The sequence below is a fragment of the Bidens hawaiensis genome, unplaced genomic scaffold (assembly GCF_021521415.1).
Source record: "Bidens hawaiensis isolate Kalapana, Puna unplaced genomic scaffold, B.hawaiensis_p1.1 tig00008513_1, whole genome shotgun sequence".
Taxonomy (NCBI): domain Eukaryota; kingdom Viridiplantae; phylum Streptophyta; class Magnoliopsida; order Asterales; family Asteraceae; genus Bidens; species Bidens hawaiensis.
Genome location: NW_027491607.1, coordinates 336006 through 356159, shown reverse-complemented (window position 1 = coordinate 356159; position 20154 = coordinate 336006). Strand labels below are relative to the sequence as shown.

Genomic DNA, 20154 nt, shown 5'->3' with positions numbered 1-20154 from the left:
GCTCCAAGATGATGCAAAATCGCCTTAGGGTTCCTGTTCAGCTGTTGGTATGAAAGATATCTCGAATGGAGGATCAAAAGCATGTTAATATAATTTAGGTTATTTTTCCCGTTTTTAGCTTCCTTCACGTAGCATCCATAACGTTCAAAGACCTGAAACAAATAAATTAACATGCTTGAAGTTACAAAGTTCACACGATATTTTAACTAAAGCGAACCAATTAGTATGATAATATATATGAACTATACCCGATCATCAAGATGTTGGGATCAATATATTATTACATAATAAATAAAGTTCAATCAACTATTAATCCAGTTTAAATTGTGGCTTTACTCTATTTGTTCATTGCAAATATGTGAAAAATATTAACTACGGGTTTTTAGAATCATGACCTTACTTTTGGATCGTACGATCCTAATATAGGAGGTATAGTTACATAAGTGATATTGGGGTGGGAATTAAGAGCTAATAATCGAACATATAAACGGATTGCGGGTGACCGTAATTCTTATCATTTAACAAACTTAGAAGAAATTTTGTAATTGGGTAGTCATGACAAAGGTAAAAAGGCCACTCCTTTTGTCGACATTTTTAATTTTTCTTTTTCTCTTTGAATCTTTTACAACATAAAGCAAAAACGTATTTTTTGTTTTAAATAATTGCTTGCTTTGGTAGTCATTTTCCTTTTGCAGTTTAATAATTTTGGTAATTAAAGTAACAACTTTATAAAAACTCTAGCAATTTTACAACGTCAAAAATAGTAAAGATGGGTTGAAACAGATGTTGATGATGATGATAATGCCATCGATTTAATATTATTGATGATGATGAAGTCGCAATTATTTTGGCATGGCGTTGATTTTGATTGTTATCATCATCCCATCCATACATCATCATCAAACTTAGACACATTCTCCAATATATCATCTCGTATTTTTATAAAATAATACACATGGCATCATCATTGAGAGGTGGCAATCATTATCCTTTCTAGTCTATCAACCACCATTTTTCTCATTCGTCAAAACCAAGGGTAAAGAGGGATGGAGAGTTTATGCAAAATCGCAAGGCGCAACGTTCATGGCGTTCATAGCTATTGTTTTAAGCAAGTAACATAGAATGAACACCGAAGTGTTTAAATTGTTTTACAAATCCAATTGTTTAAAATCAAAGTACCAAGAGTTTAGAACTATGAACCAAAACGTCCTATGTTACAAGAGGAAAATCCTCCCAAACGTGGTATCCTATAATGCAGCGCTTGCTTGCTCAAAATGTTTCTCTATTACTAGCATTATTTTCTAGTAAAAAAAACATACTTTAAAATGTCATCATAATGTTTAAGAATTCACAGATTTAAACATCATTATGTAAAATAGTTTGTTGGAAAACTTTGATGGTAAATACGATAAACAAAACAAATTGTAGATCATCGTAGACTAATTGTGACTACGAAGTATGTGACACATGAGCAGTGACGAAACTTGGACGATAACGCGGAGGAGGCGGGGCTCAATAAGTATCAAAAAAATCATAAACAAGGGGTCCGAGCTCAAATTTTCAGACGAAAATCGGTAAATTTGCACTACTTATAAAAGTTCCTAATAAAAACAGATAAATTTACACTACTGAGAAAAAAAATAGGGGGATGAGGATCCCCCGACCATACACTTAGCTTCGTCAATGCACATGAGCCTATAACCGAACCAAGATGAGATATAGTTTTCCCCCACCAAGTGCATCACGAGGAGTGTTTTCGGATAATATGTTATCATTATGCTGGTCAATGGTTAGCGCAACTAACCATGATAGGGGTGTTAAACCCAATAGTTCTATGCATATGTTCCATGGCTATTTTAATATATATTTAATACTCACCCAAACAAACACATGTTATATCCAAATTACACCGACGCTAATAAGAATTTTATTCTTAATTTATATAAGTATATACATAAACGTTTATTCTCCAAAAAGTATATAAAAACTTTTCACAAACAGGTCGTCCAAAAATTAAACTAAACGTTCGGTTGGTGAAAGCAACCGACATGAACTTAACAAACGAAGTGTTCGGTTGGTGAAAGAAACCGACATACACATAACAAACGAAACGTTTGGTTGGTGAAAGCAACTAGCATAAACCAACTTGCGAGTCGATAATGAACAAACTAACCTCACGCGTTTAGGATGTGTGAAGGCAGCGGGATCGGGTTAATATAAAATTGCTAGCGAATCGATCACTGAACTCGCAAGGTGAGTATCATGACCCCTTTTTATTGTTTTATTGTTTTCATCTAGGGGGGAACATACGCAACTGCTTTTATATACGATAATTAGAAACAAAACAACCGATCCTTATACGGACTTGAGTTGGACTATGTAGTGGTATAAGTCCCTTGCTTGCATAATATAACCATTAGCTAACGGAATTAGCCACAGGAATATACGAATAGTACTATTGGCCTTGACATTCCCCCTATTTTAGGTTAGTCGCGCTAGCCTCCGATATTGCATCGAACCAGGGTGCGTGTATTCCATCTGTGATTTGAGCAGGGCAAAAAGGATATAAGCCGTGGTTTGGTTATAGGCTCATGTGTCGTATATTAATTCATAGAATTAGCGCACTCTACGGAGGATTACCGTGTTTGTTTCAATAATTTATCGTATACTTGTTTGTGAACTGATTCAATGTTTTATAAACAACGTGATTTTATTTCGAGTCTTAAAACTTGTGGACTCACCAGCCATTGTGTTGACCTTTTAAAATTTATGTTTCTTTCAGGGAATTAACAAGCTTGTAAGGAAATCATGGAACCAGGACCTTGATGCATAATTAGGATACCTATTTTGGAGAGATTTCAGATGTATAACCCGATTGATATATGGGTCATATACGAGAAATCTCTTATTTATGTATATCTTGTTAAAAATATCTCGTGGTTTGTAAAACTCTTTTGAAAACTAATGGTATCCTAATACTACTATGTTTGTAAAAATCATATGCTAACGATATTCATGACGTCACGTGCCCGCGTTTCCGCCTTGGCAAGGTGTGACATAAGTGTGGGGTGTGATGGTCGGGTATATTTCTTATAGTTTAACGTATTAAATGTTTAGTTTTATTGATTTTATAGTGTGAACTGTGGTACTTCAAGTGTGCTTTTGTATTTCAAGTTGTTGAATGCTATAGAGGCTTATTGAGGCTATATAAGAGCTTGGATTGACATTTCGAGATGAGTGGAAGTGACCTGCATGCGTTCCATGAAATAAATCAATCAAATGGGAAAACTTCCCTATTAAGAAGCCTCATCACGCTACGTGACGGATTGGAACATGATCATTCACGCTACCGAAGGAGCCAGAAACTGAAAGCTGGCTATTTGTCCCTTGCGCTACGCGAAGGACAGAAGTTTACACTTTCGTGCTACGTGAAGAAGACACATGACGGGAAAAATAAACCTAATTGTCATAAAACCACTTTCCAGCCCCCATTCGACATATCATTCGTTCCAGGAACCATAGACGACTAAGAGGGATATTTTGCACCCTCTCAGAGCTCCTGGTTCGTTAATCATTCTATGTTTTCATCAATTCAACACATAAGCGACCTGATCATCATGCAGAGGAAAGGCTAAACCCATTGTGAACACTTTAGGTGTAAGGTTTTTGTATGAAACTGAATGTAACTGTGTTTTCTATCTGTTATTGGATTGAAGTGTGGTTGATTCTATGATTAATCTATCTTTATTTTAGTTTGATTGCTTAAACTATTATTTGTCTAGGACTAGGGTTTATCATCAATTGATAGGTTGTGTTCATCAACATTTAGTATTAAGTTCTTATAGTCATTGAACTATTATCATTGATCATTAATTCATCTAAATCTTACATTAACAAACTGAATTAGGTAGACCACGTTCAGTTATGTCAATTAATCGGATTAGGTTCTATGTATCATCATGACCAAATTACTGTGTCTAGTAATTGCTTATCAATTTTCACTGATGATTCATGTCTATGTGCGTATCCAATTGATAGGATTCATAGTTGTTTAGAGGATTGCATAACCCGAAACCTAAAGAGCGTCACCTTTTTCTTGAATTGTTTTACAACTAAAGTAATCATGTTTTTATAATCAAATCTTTTAAACTGCATGACATGTCTGTCCGTCTAGTTAATTAATTAGTAAAATATGATTATGACTTGCACTCTCCACTGATTCTCTGTGTAGATAACCTTACTTACCCGTACTAGTTATAGGCATTTAAGTTAATAAATACTTGTTTTTTTACTAGAGCACGACATCACATCAAAGAGTTGTCTTAGCGTGGGCGGTAGCCGCTGAAAGAAGGGTGGGAAAGGTGGGCTGGTAGTGGTTGCAGGACGTAGAGAAAGGGAGAGAAAATCTAATTCTTTTTATGTTTTATGATTTATTAACGGATTAATCCAAAACCGATTCTTTTTATAATCTTCTGTTAGGGTTTTAATCAAAAAGCACATTCCAAGATGCCAAAAGAATATTCTTTTAGATTTGAATTTCATAATTATCTCTGTAATTATGTAATTAATTATTTATCAAATAAACAATTAAATAATGTTTATTAACTTTTAACTAATAACATTTTATTTTGTTAAACTACAAACAAGACTCTCAACTTTGATCAACTTAATTAAGAATTAATTAAAATAAAAAAAAAACATCAATCTTAAACAAAATAATTAAATAACTATTATTTAATATCCATCTCTTAGATAAATAAAACTCGTTAATTATTTTTGCTTCATATATAACAATAATCAACTCATGATTATGATTATTACCAGTACGGCATTTCGTGTTAGATCATTTAACCATTAAACAATCTTTAATTAGTTGTTGTTCTTGATGTGACCCTTGGATCGTACCTTGGTAATAGCGTTGTTGAATGTCGCTAATCAAGCATACTATTCCAACATCTCATTGATGGATATCCTAAAAAAAAGGGCGATTATTGAAGGATGATTAAAGGTCATTTAAATAAACAATCATATATATAGATGTATGTATATAAATTTACTTAAATTTAAATTCAAATGGATTTTGAATGTATCCAATTCGTCGGTAATCCATCAATGAATTTCTGACGCATGTTGCCGACAGATATTTACCATCGGTAAAGGTCAAGTTTTCTTGTACTGCAATTGACCCTCTTCTGACGCATGTGAATCAAATTTGATACAAGAAAACAACTTGGTGTGGTGCTTCGGCCACCAGTAGTTGAAAATGCCAACACACCATCATCTTCCTTTTTCATTAGTTGCTTCCTCTTCTTGGCCCCACTATTTTCTTCTACCATTGTTGTTTACAAAATGTTGAAAGGGTTTTTTAAGGCCAAAACGCCAAGAGAGAGGAGACGTTTTAGGCCAAAAAGTCGCCCACAACGCTCGAGTACTCTCAGTCTTAGACCTATGTTAATCTTTGACCACGGCTCATACCCATGTTCATATCTGGCACATGGCATCAATTTTTTGTTTTCATTTTTTCAAGTTAGATCATTTGACAGTTAGACAGTTTAAGTCCTTTAAGTATAATAATTTGGTTAAATACTTAAATCCCTCACAAAGTTAATTAAGCATTTAATAATGTTAACAATTAACTTAGTTTAACTTTGATTCTTAACCTAGCTTTTAAACTCGTGAATTACACGAGATTTGTCAAATGATAAAAATTAATAAAGTTTCTTTTTGAATAAAGACACAAAATTAAATGAAAAAAATAATGAAATATGTAGTACAAACAATAAGAAGTCTAGATTCTTAATTTTACAAATCAGAGAAATTTTTTTTATATACAACATTTTTAGTTTTATCACAAGTATGTACTATTTAGTATTATTAGGACTATAAACATAATCATCATTTTTTATTTTATGTTTTTACTTTGTATCTTTTTCTTGTTTGTTTAAATAATTAATTTTATTAATTTAAATAATTGACAAATCTTGTGTTTGACACAAGTTCTAGAGCTAGATGAAATAAACAAATGATAAAATAAATTTATTTAGGTTTACATTCATAGCCTAATTTTCCTCCTAATTCTCTAAGTTATAACTCTTTTGACAAAATGGTTTTACTCATGATTCATGGATAGCCATGATGAATGAGGTGAGAGATTAGAAAATTAGGAAAGAAATTTAGACTATAATTAAATATGGTTAGGACACCTAAGCATTAGTATTTTTGTTTATTAGAAGAGTAAGATAACATATATTACACTCGTGATCCATGGATAGCTAGGATGAATGAGGTGAGGGATTAGAAAATTAGGAAAGAAATTTAGACTATGATTAAATATGGTTAAGACACCTAAGCATTAGTATTTTTGTTTATTAGAAGAGTAAGATAAGATATATTACTAGTAACTAATTTTAATAAGAATAATAATCAATTTTATAAAATGGGAAATTCCGATAATATTTTAATCCACAGGTTTTTTTTTTAAATGTAGATGATTGTTTTCTTTTTTCTATTTTAATAAAAACTAGTGTTTCGTCAAGCACGTTGCGCCAGGGCAGGTTAGTAAAACTTGGGTAGTGCTAAAACCCAAGCGTTGAGTCTGTAAGTCTACACGATTTCGGCCGATTTTGATTGGCGGACGTTATTGTACTGGAACTAAAACAAAAAATAACACAAAAAAATTATAAAAATCGAGGTGGACCAATGCGGTGACATTAGTCGATAAAACTCGAGCCTTGGTAAAACCAAACCATTGTCGATCCCGATTGTTGAGCTGGCCAGCCTACGAAAATGCGGTAGCTTTCCATCACGTTCGTTACAGTACCGGAACTAAACAAAAACAAAAACAAAATCGGTTTTCGGTCGGTTCGTAAAGTTCGTTACAGTATTGTACTGGAACTAAAACAAAACACAATGAGTCTACGTGAATTCAGTCAATTTTTGTCATTTTCATTACGTTACCAAAAAACTGAAACAATTTCCTTCCCCAAATTGATGAACATAAACTTATTCTCAGCATATAAGGACCTAACTCACTTGTGTGACTTCATTGATAACTACACATAACTATGCATTCATCACAAATATAATTGCCATAGAAGTGGGTAGTCAAAGATTCATCAACCACTATCTAATGTTGAAAGACAAAGGTAATAACACATACCAGAAAAACGATTCACATCTGCATTGACAGACCCTCGAACCCGGGTGAAAAACCACCCACATCTTCTGAAGTAAACACCACAACAATCAAGCCAAATGCATCTTTAATGTTAGCCCAAAAACCTGTTACCAAATATAAATATACTAATCAGCTAATGAGGCACAAAATAAAATATAGACGTTTGGTAAGGTTTTATAGCATGATTCTCTAAATATCGTTTTGATTATATTACGATTTTATTTGAGTTTTCTTTTCAGTTACCATTGCGTATGTAGATACCTAACCGGTCATACTATAACGAATCAAACTATTACCGACTAAATTAATTTTCACTACATCAAACCACAACACGAGGTTTTAAAGCAACCAGTTTTGTTATAAAGATCATAATTGAATATCTCAGTTTCCTTAACAAATAGTGTAACTAAATATGTGTTGGTGATTCATTGACAATGGGATGGCGGTCTATTGGCAAAGACAAAGGCTTTGCTTTAAACATATTCGGTTGGGAGGGTTTAAAAAGTTTTGGGTTTAAATCTCATCGATAATAAAAGTTAAGAAATTTACCGTTATAAAATAAAAAATAAATGTGTTTATGATTATTTTTATTTTTTTTAACATTACGTTCACCATATTTAACTTGTTATAGTTAGGAGGTTTCGCTACAAAGTTTTGTTTTCTATGTGCACGTGTTATGCAGCAGGATTGCAGGCTAAAAGAAACAAATATCAGTTGTAAGAAGGGACGCTGCATGAATGAAATATCTATTGTGTCCTTCCTTAGCTTTCTTCAAGTGGCTATCGTTACACATATATTATTCTGGTTACGTACACATATAATAAAAGAATGAAAAATCTAGCTACTTAATTTTTACATGTATTTTTATAATAACATACATCCCAGTTAATATTTAATTTAGTGCTATAGTTTATGTTTAGGTCCATTAATATAAACCCGCCCAATGTCACTCTCAAGCTGGTCCCAATTACCTACCTCACACGACTTAATAATGTTATAGACATATTAAAATAGTTTTGTTAGCGTAACAATTTGTAATGATAAATAAAATCAATAACTTTTTAATTTTAATATTTCATACTTTGGTAGCGTTTGGTATGCAGGAATGACAGTGAAAATGGAATAATTCATTACATAGGAATGGAAAAAGTGATGTTTGGTTGCTTAATAGTATGGAATCATTCATTACACATGGAATCTCATTTCATCAAAGTCATTCCTTCCCATCCCCATTCTTCTTTTTCATTTCATTCCTCTTTCACCATACTTTCTGAACAACACCACCACCTAACAATGACCACCACCACATACCATTGCTGCCACCGCCACCACCGTCGTTGCCACCACCTTCGTCACCACCGCCACCACCGTCGTCGCCACCCTACCATCGCCATCACTACCAATGCCACCACCGCTTGACCACCACCACCACAACCAACGCCCACCACCACCGTCGCCACCGACACCACCATTTTCGTCGCCGGAGCTACCACCACCATCGCCATTGCGGGTTTTTTTTTGTAAAAAAAATTATTTTTAGAAAGGAGTGTTTTTATTATTTCTATTTCAATCCTACAATTTTTTTTTGGATACCAAATAACATAAAGTACTAATTCATTTTATTCTCATAGGTTAACCAAACAAGACAAAGAAATGTTAATGATACATTTCATTTTATTGTCCATTCCATTCCTTCTTCCATTCCTTTCCCCCTTCATTCTATTACCTTCAACCAAACATACCCTTAATTCTATACAATTAAACAAAGAAGTATCATCGATTTAGCTTTGATGGATGGTGGATCAACATGTTTTAGATATTTATATGGTACGTAGTCTAGAAATTAAATGTACCCAAAAGTAAAGTTTCTAATTACATTGTGTTAAGAGTCATCCCGTTAACTTTTATGGGATCCTTTCCATAATCAAACCCGTACATAGTAATGTGTACATAGGTCAAATTATTAATTTTTTTAGAATCGCGATTTTCTTGTATTTAAGCTTCTGCACTTTTTATATTTGGAGAGTCTCGTTACCTCACTCTGACCAAACTATGCTTTCTTAGTCGGGCCCATATTGGCTATCAGAGTTTGGCTTGGGCGTTCCCCTGGGAAACCATACCGTCGGCTGCCACTTGACAGTCGTTGTGTCACCACAAGAGCAGAACTCTCTGACGTAACACACGATGAGACGAAAACCCGGGTGGGCTTGGGTTCAAATTAACAACCTTTGCACAAGGCATGGCTCAAATCTTCCATTGCAAATATCCATCCAAAATGACACAAGTGGGATTCGAACTTGAGTCTTCATTGGAAAACTCAAACCTCCTACCACTAGATCACAAGTGAAAAATAGGTCAAATTATTAATTGGTGTATGACTAACGAGCTATAAATTATAATTATATATAACTAGATATAAGCCCCCCGCAACAACGCGGCGCAGCAACGCGAGTTCATTCATATACAAAAAATAACATATTTAAACAACGTTTATTCAGCCAGTAAAACCAGGTGTTACGGTGATGAATCGACGCGAATTCAGTCGGTATTAAATAAGTTCGTTATCGTACGAAAATAAACCCAGATAATAATTTTATAAAATTGTCATATTAAAAGAAAATAATAATAATAAAAATAAATGATATAAATCATAAAAGAAACAAAAGAAATATTAATATAATTAATTCCAATCTCCAGCTAACCAAAGAAAAAAGAATAGAAAAAAATCAAAATGTTGATTTACTTCTTCAAGATAAAAGCCCAAGAAAATAAATACAATGAGGACTTGAACTTGGGTTGATTAATAAATCAAGGATTAGAAAATATTTCATAAACAATCAAACCAGCTCAATAATTTAAATAAATCTTGAAAGTAATTAACTAAATACTCAAACTCATAACCTTATAAACTTTTATGGCACCAAAGTATTCAATTAAACTAATTATTACTATACAAAAAATAAGAAGTTTGGTGTCGCAAGTGCTCTATTAGGCCACTTAGCGGCACCAAACTGATCTGTAAATTTTGTTTTTGTTTTCTAGTTCAGTCACCATAACAAATGAAACGAAAATCGACCGTACGCCAATTTTTTTAGCTCCGGCATCATAACAATTATGACGGAAACCGACCGAATTCCTGTAAACTCACCGCCTCAAAGCCCGTGATCGACAACAGTCGGGTTTTACCAGCTCTCGAGTTTTACCGACCAACACCACCACATTGGTCCACCTCAATTATTATAATTTTTTTTGTTTTAATTCCAGTACAATAACGCATGTCACCGAGACCGACCGAATTCGCGTCGATTTGCCGGCTCAACGCTTGAGTTTTACCACCGTCTGAGTTTTACCGACCTATCTGTGACATTTGAGCCAAAACAAGGTACACCTCAGTACGTATTTACCGATTAATCAAATAAAGGCTTTTTGCATAACAAACAAACGATTAACCGAACGGGTCGAGTTATGACCCAGATATCTCGGGGGGCCATCTATAAGTGATATACGATCTATACAAGCTAAAATATTAGAAATATGGTCTTAGTTTGATAGCAAACAAGTAAAACGAAAACATGCTCGTTTAACTACCCGCTATAGATTTAAACGCGAAAGATAGTTACAAACCAAGCATTGTATCATCCGTTAAGCCGAAAAAGACTTACTAAACACTTATTTGAAATGTTTTAAGTGATCCGTGAAAATATTTTTGATTTTTACAAACATATAGTATGTTTTTATAATTTTACACAAAACTAGCCGAAAAACACTCGTTTTCGAGCTGTTTAACGCACCCGATAAGTTTTTCGCGCCAAAAACGAACCCGAACTAAATTTGGACCGGGCTTTTCGTATTTGGGCTGGAGAAACCAGATCATTGGGCCAAAACAGCCCAAAGGGGGCCCATAAGGAATCCCGGCCGCAGCCGCCACCCCCCCCCCCTTTTATTCTTTCACATTTAAACTAGATTCAAGCCATTTTCAACATCATTTCATGAAAACTCTGGACACAACTTCTGCTCCAGCCAGAAAACCTCCAAACCCTAAGGTAAAGAGCTTAAATAAGTAGCTTTTATGCTTGTTTAAACTTGTTTAATACCATAAAAACATGTCTTGGTTACTAAAAATCATTCCTAACCGTGTAAAAATCCTAAAAATGGTCCATAAACATGTTTTGATCATACACATGGTAAGGAACCTGTTTTGATAGTTTTTTTGGCCATAAACACGGATTAAAGGGTTGAAACGACGTTTTTACGGTTCAAAAGTTCGTTTTTGTGCACTAGCCGAAACCCTAAGTTAAGGGCTGTTATGTTGATGAAATATTGCTTGGTTTGTGATATAGGACTTTTACCTAGCTTTCTTAGAAGCACAAGAACCTGAAAACTTGATTAAAAGGTCGGAAACGAGCCAAACCCGCTAAGGTAATGCCGAAACACTAGCTTATGGGCTATTTAGGTTAAGGTTATGATGTGCATATTTTTAGGACTTGAAATTTTTTAGGGACATCAGGGACCATGTCAATGAGTCCCTGTTCAAATTTGGTAATTTTTCGACCATCCGAGAATATTTGGCGAAATTTTTACCGAATTGGGACGTTTATTTGGGAAAAATAGCTAAAATACTTCAAAAATTATGAAATTTTTCTGGGAACTCATATTTGATGTATTTTGATCACATATGAATTTTGGGATCACTTGGAGAAGTTTAAAGGTGTTTTGTTTAATTGCGTTCATGTGAATTTTTACAGCCGAATTTGGGCTGAAAAGAATATTGCACGAGCTTTTTACATTCTGGAATTGATACAGGTTGTTTTGGGACATGATTTGAGTATTCAGGAATTTTTGTGGAATTTTTGGAAATTGTTTGGGGTAAACGGACGATTTTCAGACGAAATATAGCTGATAAAATGAATTTTTATAAATTAATAAATCAGTAAATAAATTTCAAAAATATTTTTATAAAAATCTACATATTTTAATTGATAAGTGGTTAAATTTTAATAATTTAATGATTAACAGTTAATTAATTATGCTAATCTGAATATTAAACAAATTCAGTTTTTATAAAAACCGGCAAGTTCGCGACTAGTGAATCTGCGGGAATATCAAAACACCAAGAGTGATCAAAAATCGTATTTTTGTACTAATTAAGTAAAAATGAACTTTTTTATGAGAAACCTGGACAATCCGGGTGGATTGTGCGCGTTTCTTCTCAAATCAAACTGAATAAACGGAAACGGGCCCCGTGACTAATCTGGGACCCTAATAGGTGATCCTTCTTTATAACTTAATCATTTTATTAACCAATACATTTACTCAAGCTTATTTTCCCATAAGTGTTTTCTGAACGCGTAAACGAACAACTTGGCCCAGCTGGGAAAACGAAAGTCTGAGCCAAGTTCGGTTTTAAGTATTAGACATTGAACAACATCACAACCTAAGCCTATTACCACTTTCTGGGCGTTCCAGCTACACCCAGATTAGTTATACAGCCCAGTTTAGTATTGAGATTATAATAATATTAAAATATTAATATTATTATAATATTGATTATAGAAACTACTGATAGCTGACTGAACAAACCACGAGTTGATACAGTGCTGAATATCTACTAAACCGTGAGTTTCATGACCCCACTTTTAAACTGTTTTGCGAACTTTTGGGGTGAAAAGCATGTTTGATTACATATAAGTGCTAACACACTAAAGTCCCCACGATCACAGTGATTAACTTCAAGCCGGTAGCTTGTGAATAGTACTATTGGTTTGACAAACCCAGGCGGGGCCAGCACGGTTGCTAAGACATTATCCCGTTTGCACATGTCCATATTTCATTTTTACGAACCAGCTTTGTAGTGTTAGACATAGCTACCGGGGCATGTTGTGGGCGGAAAGGGGCCACAGTGGTTGATTGAGCGTGGGAAATGGAGGCACGCAGCACGAACAGTCCAGGCTTCACTGTAGCTTAGCATAATTACATCACATACATCATTTACATACATACATACTTATTTCATGATTACAAGTGTTAACTTGTGAATACTCATTACTGTTTTCTTGAAACTCGTGAAACTCACCAACTATAGTAGTTGACCCGTTTTAAACTGCTTTTCAGGTGTACCTAAATTGGAATGATTTGGTGACCTTTTACTTGCCTGAGGTGTGTGGTTGATGCTACGTGAATAGAAGCAAGGGCGATAGTAGTAAGAATGTATAGTTAACGAACTAGTTTTTTTTGTATCGCCTAGACTGTAAAACAATGATAGAACGAAGAAATGTAATATATTGTAAATTAGTTTGTAATGTTTCTTTATAAACAATGTGTTGATATCAGAGGTGTCTGTTACATTCCCGTTTTATGCTTCCGCATTGTGCTAGTCGGGGTGTGACACTATCTTGCGCTACGCGCTGTGTAAAAAACTAGTTTATAATAATTACAAACTTTGGTGCCGCTGAGTGCCGATTGGGCCACTTGGCGGCACCGTATTAGTCCTTGAATTTTGGTTATTTTTTTGTTTTTTGTTTTAGTTCTGATATCGTGACAAACATAAAGGAACCGAATGAATTCGCGTAGACTCACTTTATTTTTTTTTAATTTCGGTACCGTAACCAGCGTGACGGAAATCAGCCACATTTGCGTAGACTCACCACCTCAACTTCCGGGATCAACAATGCTCGGATCTTCTCAACGCCCGAGCGTTATCGACTGACACCACTCAATTGATCCACCTTAAATTTTATCTGTTTTTGTTTTATATTTGGGTTTTAGTTCCGGTATTATAACGCACTTAACCGAAACTGACCGAATTTGCGTCGACTTACCGCCTCTACACTCGGGACCGACAACGTTTGGATTTATCATCGGCTGAGTTTTACGAACCTACTCCAGGTATAACACTTGCTTGTAATATTTTGAATAGTTATTTAGGTCAGCTTTAAGATGTGGATATTTATGCATATGATGGCTTGTCAAACCTCCTTATTATACATAGGGCTTTTCTTTATTTGGCCCTGGTCTTTGAATTATGGATTTTGAGTTAGCGTTTGGTTTGGTGTAAGGAAATGAAGTACAGAATGGAAAGGGTTATTTAAAAGAATGAAAAAAATCTATTTTTAGTTGTTATATGATAATGGAATGAACAATTTTATAGTAAATGAAATTTCTTTCAAACATTGAATTTTCGTTCTTTTAGCAATAGGGTTTTTTTCTCATTCTTTCAAGGGATACAACATCATCAACAACAACAACAATAATAATATATTATGCTTATTATTATATTATAATTATTGTTTGTATATTATCTAATATATATAATTTGAAAGTTTGGCGATGCTAGCATCTTATTGGTCCAAGTGGCAGTCCGATATTGGACAAAGGCTTTTTTTTGTATTTTTATTTTGTTTCGTAGTTCCAGTATCGTAACGAACATAATTGAAACAAATTAAATTTGTGTTGATTTACCACCACAAATCTCGAGACCAACAACGCTCAGGTTTTACCGACTCCCCACCGCAACGCTCGAGTTTTACTGACCCTTTTGTTTTAATTCCGATACCTTAAGTTGGTATTGACTGAATTCGTGTCAACTTATCATCGTAATACTCGGGTTTTACCAACGCCCGGGTTTTAATGCTGGGGTTTTGCCAATTGTACCGGCGAAACGCGCCGGATAGAAAATCTAGTTATAATATAACTATCATTATATTAGAGTGACTATTGTATTATCAATATTATTTCTATGGTTTGACGAGTCAACTCTTTACAACACGCATCGATGATTCAATATTTTTATGTTTATTTTCATTCGGTTTAATGATCTCGTGGAAACACGCGGCTCCTAAAAATGAGTTAATATGAATATTTATATTATTATTATTAGTGATAATAATAATAATAATAATAATAATAATAATAATAATAATAATAAAGGGATGATCATTACATTCCTACACGGTAACCAAAAAATAATAATAATAATAATAATAATAATAATGATGATGATAATCGTTAGTAGTAGTAGTGGTCATAGTAGTGGTCGTAGTAGCAGTAGCAGTAGCAGCAACAGTAGTAGTAAACGAAAGCCTTTCAAAGCTCTCTAGTTGCTCACTAAATTCTCTCAAGCCACCAAATATTTGTAAATGAAGACTTCTCATGCATTTGACCCGAATTCACGGGTATGGGTCTCACCTAACCCAGATAGCTCTTATACGGGTTATAAAATCTCATTAAATTAAAAATTAATCTTACCAAATATTTGATGTGAAAATTCTATAAAATACGGATATACTAAAAATTAATATCAGATTTTTTTTTAAAAAAAAATATTATTTATAATTAAGAAACAATTTTATAGTAAAAAAACATAAGCGGGTCATGGGTCACCGAATCCAGATAGCTTTTAAACGAGTTATAACATGTCATTTATTTGTGAAACCCTTTCATCATCAAACCACCATAATGGGGGTGTTCGGGATTTCATATTTTTTCCTTCTTGTAACTTGTTAACTTTTATAAGTTAAAAAGGTGTTGGGTAATTGTGTCTTTTTTAAGTTTTTAAAGAAGGAAAAAGAAGGTTTTGATAAGTTGGGAGGGAGTAACATATCAAAAAACAACTTACATAAGTCAAAAGGAGGGGCAAATAGGGAATCCCAAACATGACCTAAGTATATTATTAACTTTCTTAAAATAAAAAAATTTAAAATCTAAAAAATAAATATTAAAAAACGAAAAATGTAAAACAACCCCCGTAATACGGAGGGATAAAAACTAGTAATAATAATAAAGGGGTGATCATTTCATTCCTACACGGTAATAAAAAATAAAATAAAATAATAATAATAATAATAATAATCATTCTCTTCCTATATGGTAGCCAAATATGACAATGAAATGGTAATTATCTATTTCATTCATTTGTTCATTCTATTCTCACATCCATTCCATTCCCTCATCCATTTCATTTCGTCATACCAAACAGACCCTGAATCTTGTTGATTCATTGGTGTTCAAAAATCCGAAATTCGAAAAAGCTGATATCCAAACAAAAACCGAAAATGAAATAAATCGATCCGAATAACTAATTCGGATTCAGGTATGGAATTTTAAAAAATTCAGATTATTCGAATTATTCAGATATCCGTTTAATCCGAATAAATAACATGCTTTAGTGGTATTTTCCGATTTGGTATATTTATTAGAAGGGGCAACTTCATAGAATAGTAACCAACTTTCAAAAGTGTTCCAATTAGTTCACTAAATTTTAAAAAATGTTCCAATTAAGTCACTCAACTTTCATGTTTGATTAAATTAAAGGTTTTAACATGTTTTTTTAGCCTTGCTTTTTTTTTTGTTTCACATAAGAAATTTTTTTATCTTTTTTTTGAAGTTGTCGTTGAGTGGCGACGCGAATTTTATTTTTTTTTTTTACATTTTAATACAATTAACGTATTTTTAAATTTTTTAAATTTAACTATATATATTGCAAATTCCTACCGCCACATCTTATTCTCCATTTCTTTCTTGACACAGTATGAGACTTGATTTTAAGATTTAGTGACCCGATTTGAAAAAAATATGCATCAGTGAGCTAATTGGAACATTTTTGAAAGTTGGTTCCTATTCTATGAGATTTTTCCTTATTTTATTAGAATATTATTTAAAGTTTGAACTTTAAATTTATGTTCAAGACAAATTCGTATTTTCCAGTTTGTATGTTTATTGTGATTCTAAACTATTAACGGTTAGGAACAAAATATTAACAAACTATTTTAGGTTATAATCCGAATTCGATCCTAATTGAATTCGGATAGATTTGGATTGGATAAGAGCATTCCTTATTCAGATTGGATCGGATTTCGGATAGGGTCCTAAAATTTTCAACTGTAAAGCTTTGTAAGCTTTTTGTGGAACATGGTGGGGCCAGGGTCCACATAGAGGACCAGTCATCCGTGACCAAGAAATGTGGTCACATGGCTGGAAAAGTTTTGGTAGCCGTTAGCGAACATATCAACCGGCTTGTAGCCGCCCGCCTACAGTTTGACATAATGGGAACTGAAACTGTGTTGGTCGCCCGTACCGATGCAGTGGGTGCCACCCTGATCCAATCCAACATCGATACGCGCGACCACCAGTTTATTATTGGTGTGACCAACCTTAAACTTAAAGGTAAAGGGTTGGCCACGCTGTTGTCAGAGGCAATGGATGCGGGCAAAAGTGGGCCCGAGCTTGCCCTGGAAGACAACTGGCTCTCCATGGCACATCTGAAAACATTTTCAGACGCTGTTGTGGATGCCATCGGAGCAATGAACGTTTCCGAAACGGAAAAGAGAAGGAAGCTAAACGAATGGATGAACCACTCGAGCTACGAGAAGTGTTTGTCGAACGAGGACGCTAGAGAAATCGTGTCAAGACTCGGGTTAACCAACTTTTTCTGGGACTGGGACTTGCCAAGAACTAGAGAAGGTTTCTACCGGTTCAAAGGCTCGGTGGAAGCCGCAATAGTCCGCGGCTGGGCTTTTGCTAACCACGCGGATGTGATATGGATGGAGACGGCGAGCCCAGACATGGTCGAGTGCACCAAATTTGCTCAAGGGGTAAAAACGATGAAACCCGAGACTATGTTAGCTTACAACCTCTCCCCTTCTTTTAACTGGGACGCCTCGGGGATGAGCGACCGTCAGATGATGGACTTCATCCCGAAAATAGCCAAGTTGGGATACGTTTGGCAGTTCATAACGCTTGCTGGTTTCCACGCGGACGCATTGATTGTTGACACCTTCGCAAAAGATTTCGCGACGAGAGGGATGTTGGCTTACGTGGAGCGGATTCAAAGAGAGGAGAGGAATAATGGGGTAGACACATTGGCTCATCAAAAATGGTCTGGTGCTAATTATTATGTTAAGATGCTTAGGACCGTTCAAGGAGGCATAACTTCAACTGCTGCTATGGGCAAAGGTAAATACTAAATAGTAAATACATCTGCAGCTTTTAGTGACTTATAACTATATAATTAAGTTGTGTAAGTGTGTAACTAATTAATTCGTTTTGCGAGTGCAGGAGTTACCGAGAAGCAGTTCAAGGAGACGTGGACGAGGACCGGGTCCACCGACATGGGAGACGGCGGTGTTGTGATCGCGAAATCAAGGATGTAGAAACTTGTTGGTTAAGTGAGATCGATATCTACGGCAAAGTTTGAATATTTTTTTATCTTTGGTTTAATTATGTTTTAAGTGGTGAATAATGTCGGGATGTTTTTGTTTAGGCTGAGCATTGGCTGGTGTTGAAAACAGATATTTTATATGTTTGGTTTTTTGTGTTAAGTTTCATATAACTTCAAATATAAACTATTAAGTGTATTAAGTGGTTGGGTTATCGACTTATGGTTATTTTCATGAAATAATAATCGAAACTGATTAAATTTGCGTCTATTTGATGTCGTTTAAGTTTTAAACATTTTATATTTGTATTTAAGTATTTTAATTTGACGAAATTTTGGGTTTGGTATTGGAATCGAAACGTCGACTCACCACCACAACACTCATGTTTTACTAATTGAATAAGCGTCATTTTAATTATTATTTTTTTTATCATCTTATCTTACATCTTATCTTACAATACTAATAAAAGAAACTGTTAAAGCTTGGGTGTTAAGCTTACATTTCTCATAATTTCTAATCTCTCATCTCATTCATTCTAGCTATCCATGGATCATGGGTCAAAATCATTTTGTCAAACGGGTTATAACATAGTGTGGATTTTATAACATAGTGTCATTTTCATACCTAAAGTTTAACCAACTACGCAACTTTAGCACAATTAAAGTTCTTGCAAATCCACACCCGACGTTTCCAAAACCGTGCTATTTTAGTAATTTTCATTAACCCATTTGTTTTTCCTTTAAATCTACATTAAATTAATTTATAAGTATTTTGAGAATCATAATTGAAATAAAAGACTTTTTTTATTTTTATCATTTGATAAATCCCGTGTAATACACGGGTTTAAAAGCTAGTAAGCTAATATGAGTGTCATTATTATTATGGCGTTTACTAACTTTCGTTTTTTTTCGTTTAGTGTTAGTTCCATAATAAATTTATAAATTGCATGTGTGTCAATGCTATTGTCATTGTTTGCTAATTTATTTTTGTGGTTTATTGTTGTCACCTTAACGAACCTAACCTTAATTTAGTATTGGTGTCACAACAAACATATGACTAATTGTTGTGGTCCGCTAGAGAGGGTGCTAACCCGGGTAGTGTGGCCACATCGATCACGCACACAGTGATGCAGTGCCGGCTCCGAGAAAGAAAAAAAATTTTGGATTGAAGTCGAAAATTTTTTTGTCCGTAGGTGAAAGGAGTATTTTGTTGGGTTTAAACAATTTAATTTTGCTATGGGCTTACTTGGTTATAATTTAGGTTGTGTAAAAAACGTTTGTATAAAAATAGGATTAAACAAGACTCAAATGTGACAAGAACCCATAACCTTTTAGTTGGGAGTAATATTCCTTTGCCACTAGACCAAGCTAATGGTTATGTAATTGAGTTTAAACACTAAATATACATATTGTTTTAATAACAATACATATAATTTTTTTTAAAACAAATTCGGGCCTAGCGGAATGTCGGGCCTGTGGCCGTCAACCACCCAGCCCCTCTTTAGGGGCGGCCCTGTAGTGACGAACACCTTTTATGATCATAGACGTCACGACGAGAATTCAATCGTTATGGATTATACGATGTGTAGGGGTAGAAACCACCATCAAAATTCATCATATCGTATTTCATCATCTAGTGCTGATTATCTTATTTCCTCATATCCACCCCATTTCTTTTCACTTGAGCCTGATGTGGTGAGCGAGCTAACGCTCCCAAATCATCCCTCCATTAATGCCCCTGTTTGTTGCAGGTCATCACTAATGATTTAATATGATAGGATGAATTTTGATGATTACTTCTACCCCAACACAAACTATAATCCAT

General features: G+C 34.3%; 1 protein-coding gene across 1 annotated transcript; it reads left to right on the top strand.

The window, feature by feature from the left end:
• Window positions 1–7611: 7611 nt before the first annotated feature.
• Window positions 7612–18324, top strand: LOC143529173 (isocitrate lyase-like). The gene is made up of 4 exons (XM_077025018.1): window positions 7612–7672; window positions 7809–7893; window positions 17016–18127; window positions 18230–18324. The coding sequence occupies exons 1-4, from the start codon at window positions 7612–7614 to the stop codon at window positions 18322–18324; spliced, it is 1353 nt and encodes a 450-aa protein (XP_076881133.1).
• Window positions 18325–20154: the final 1830 nt, after the last annotated feature.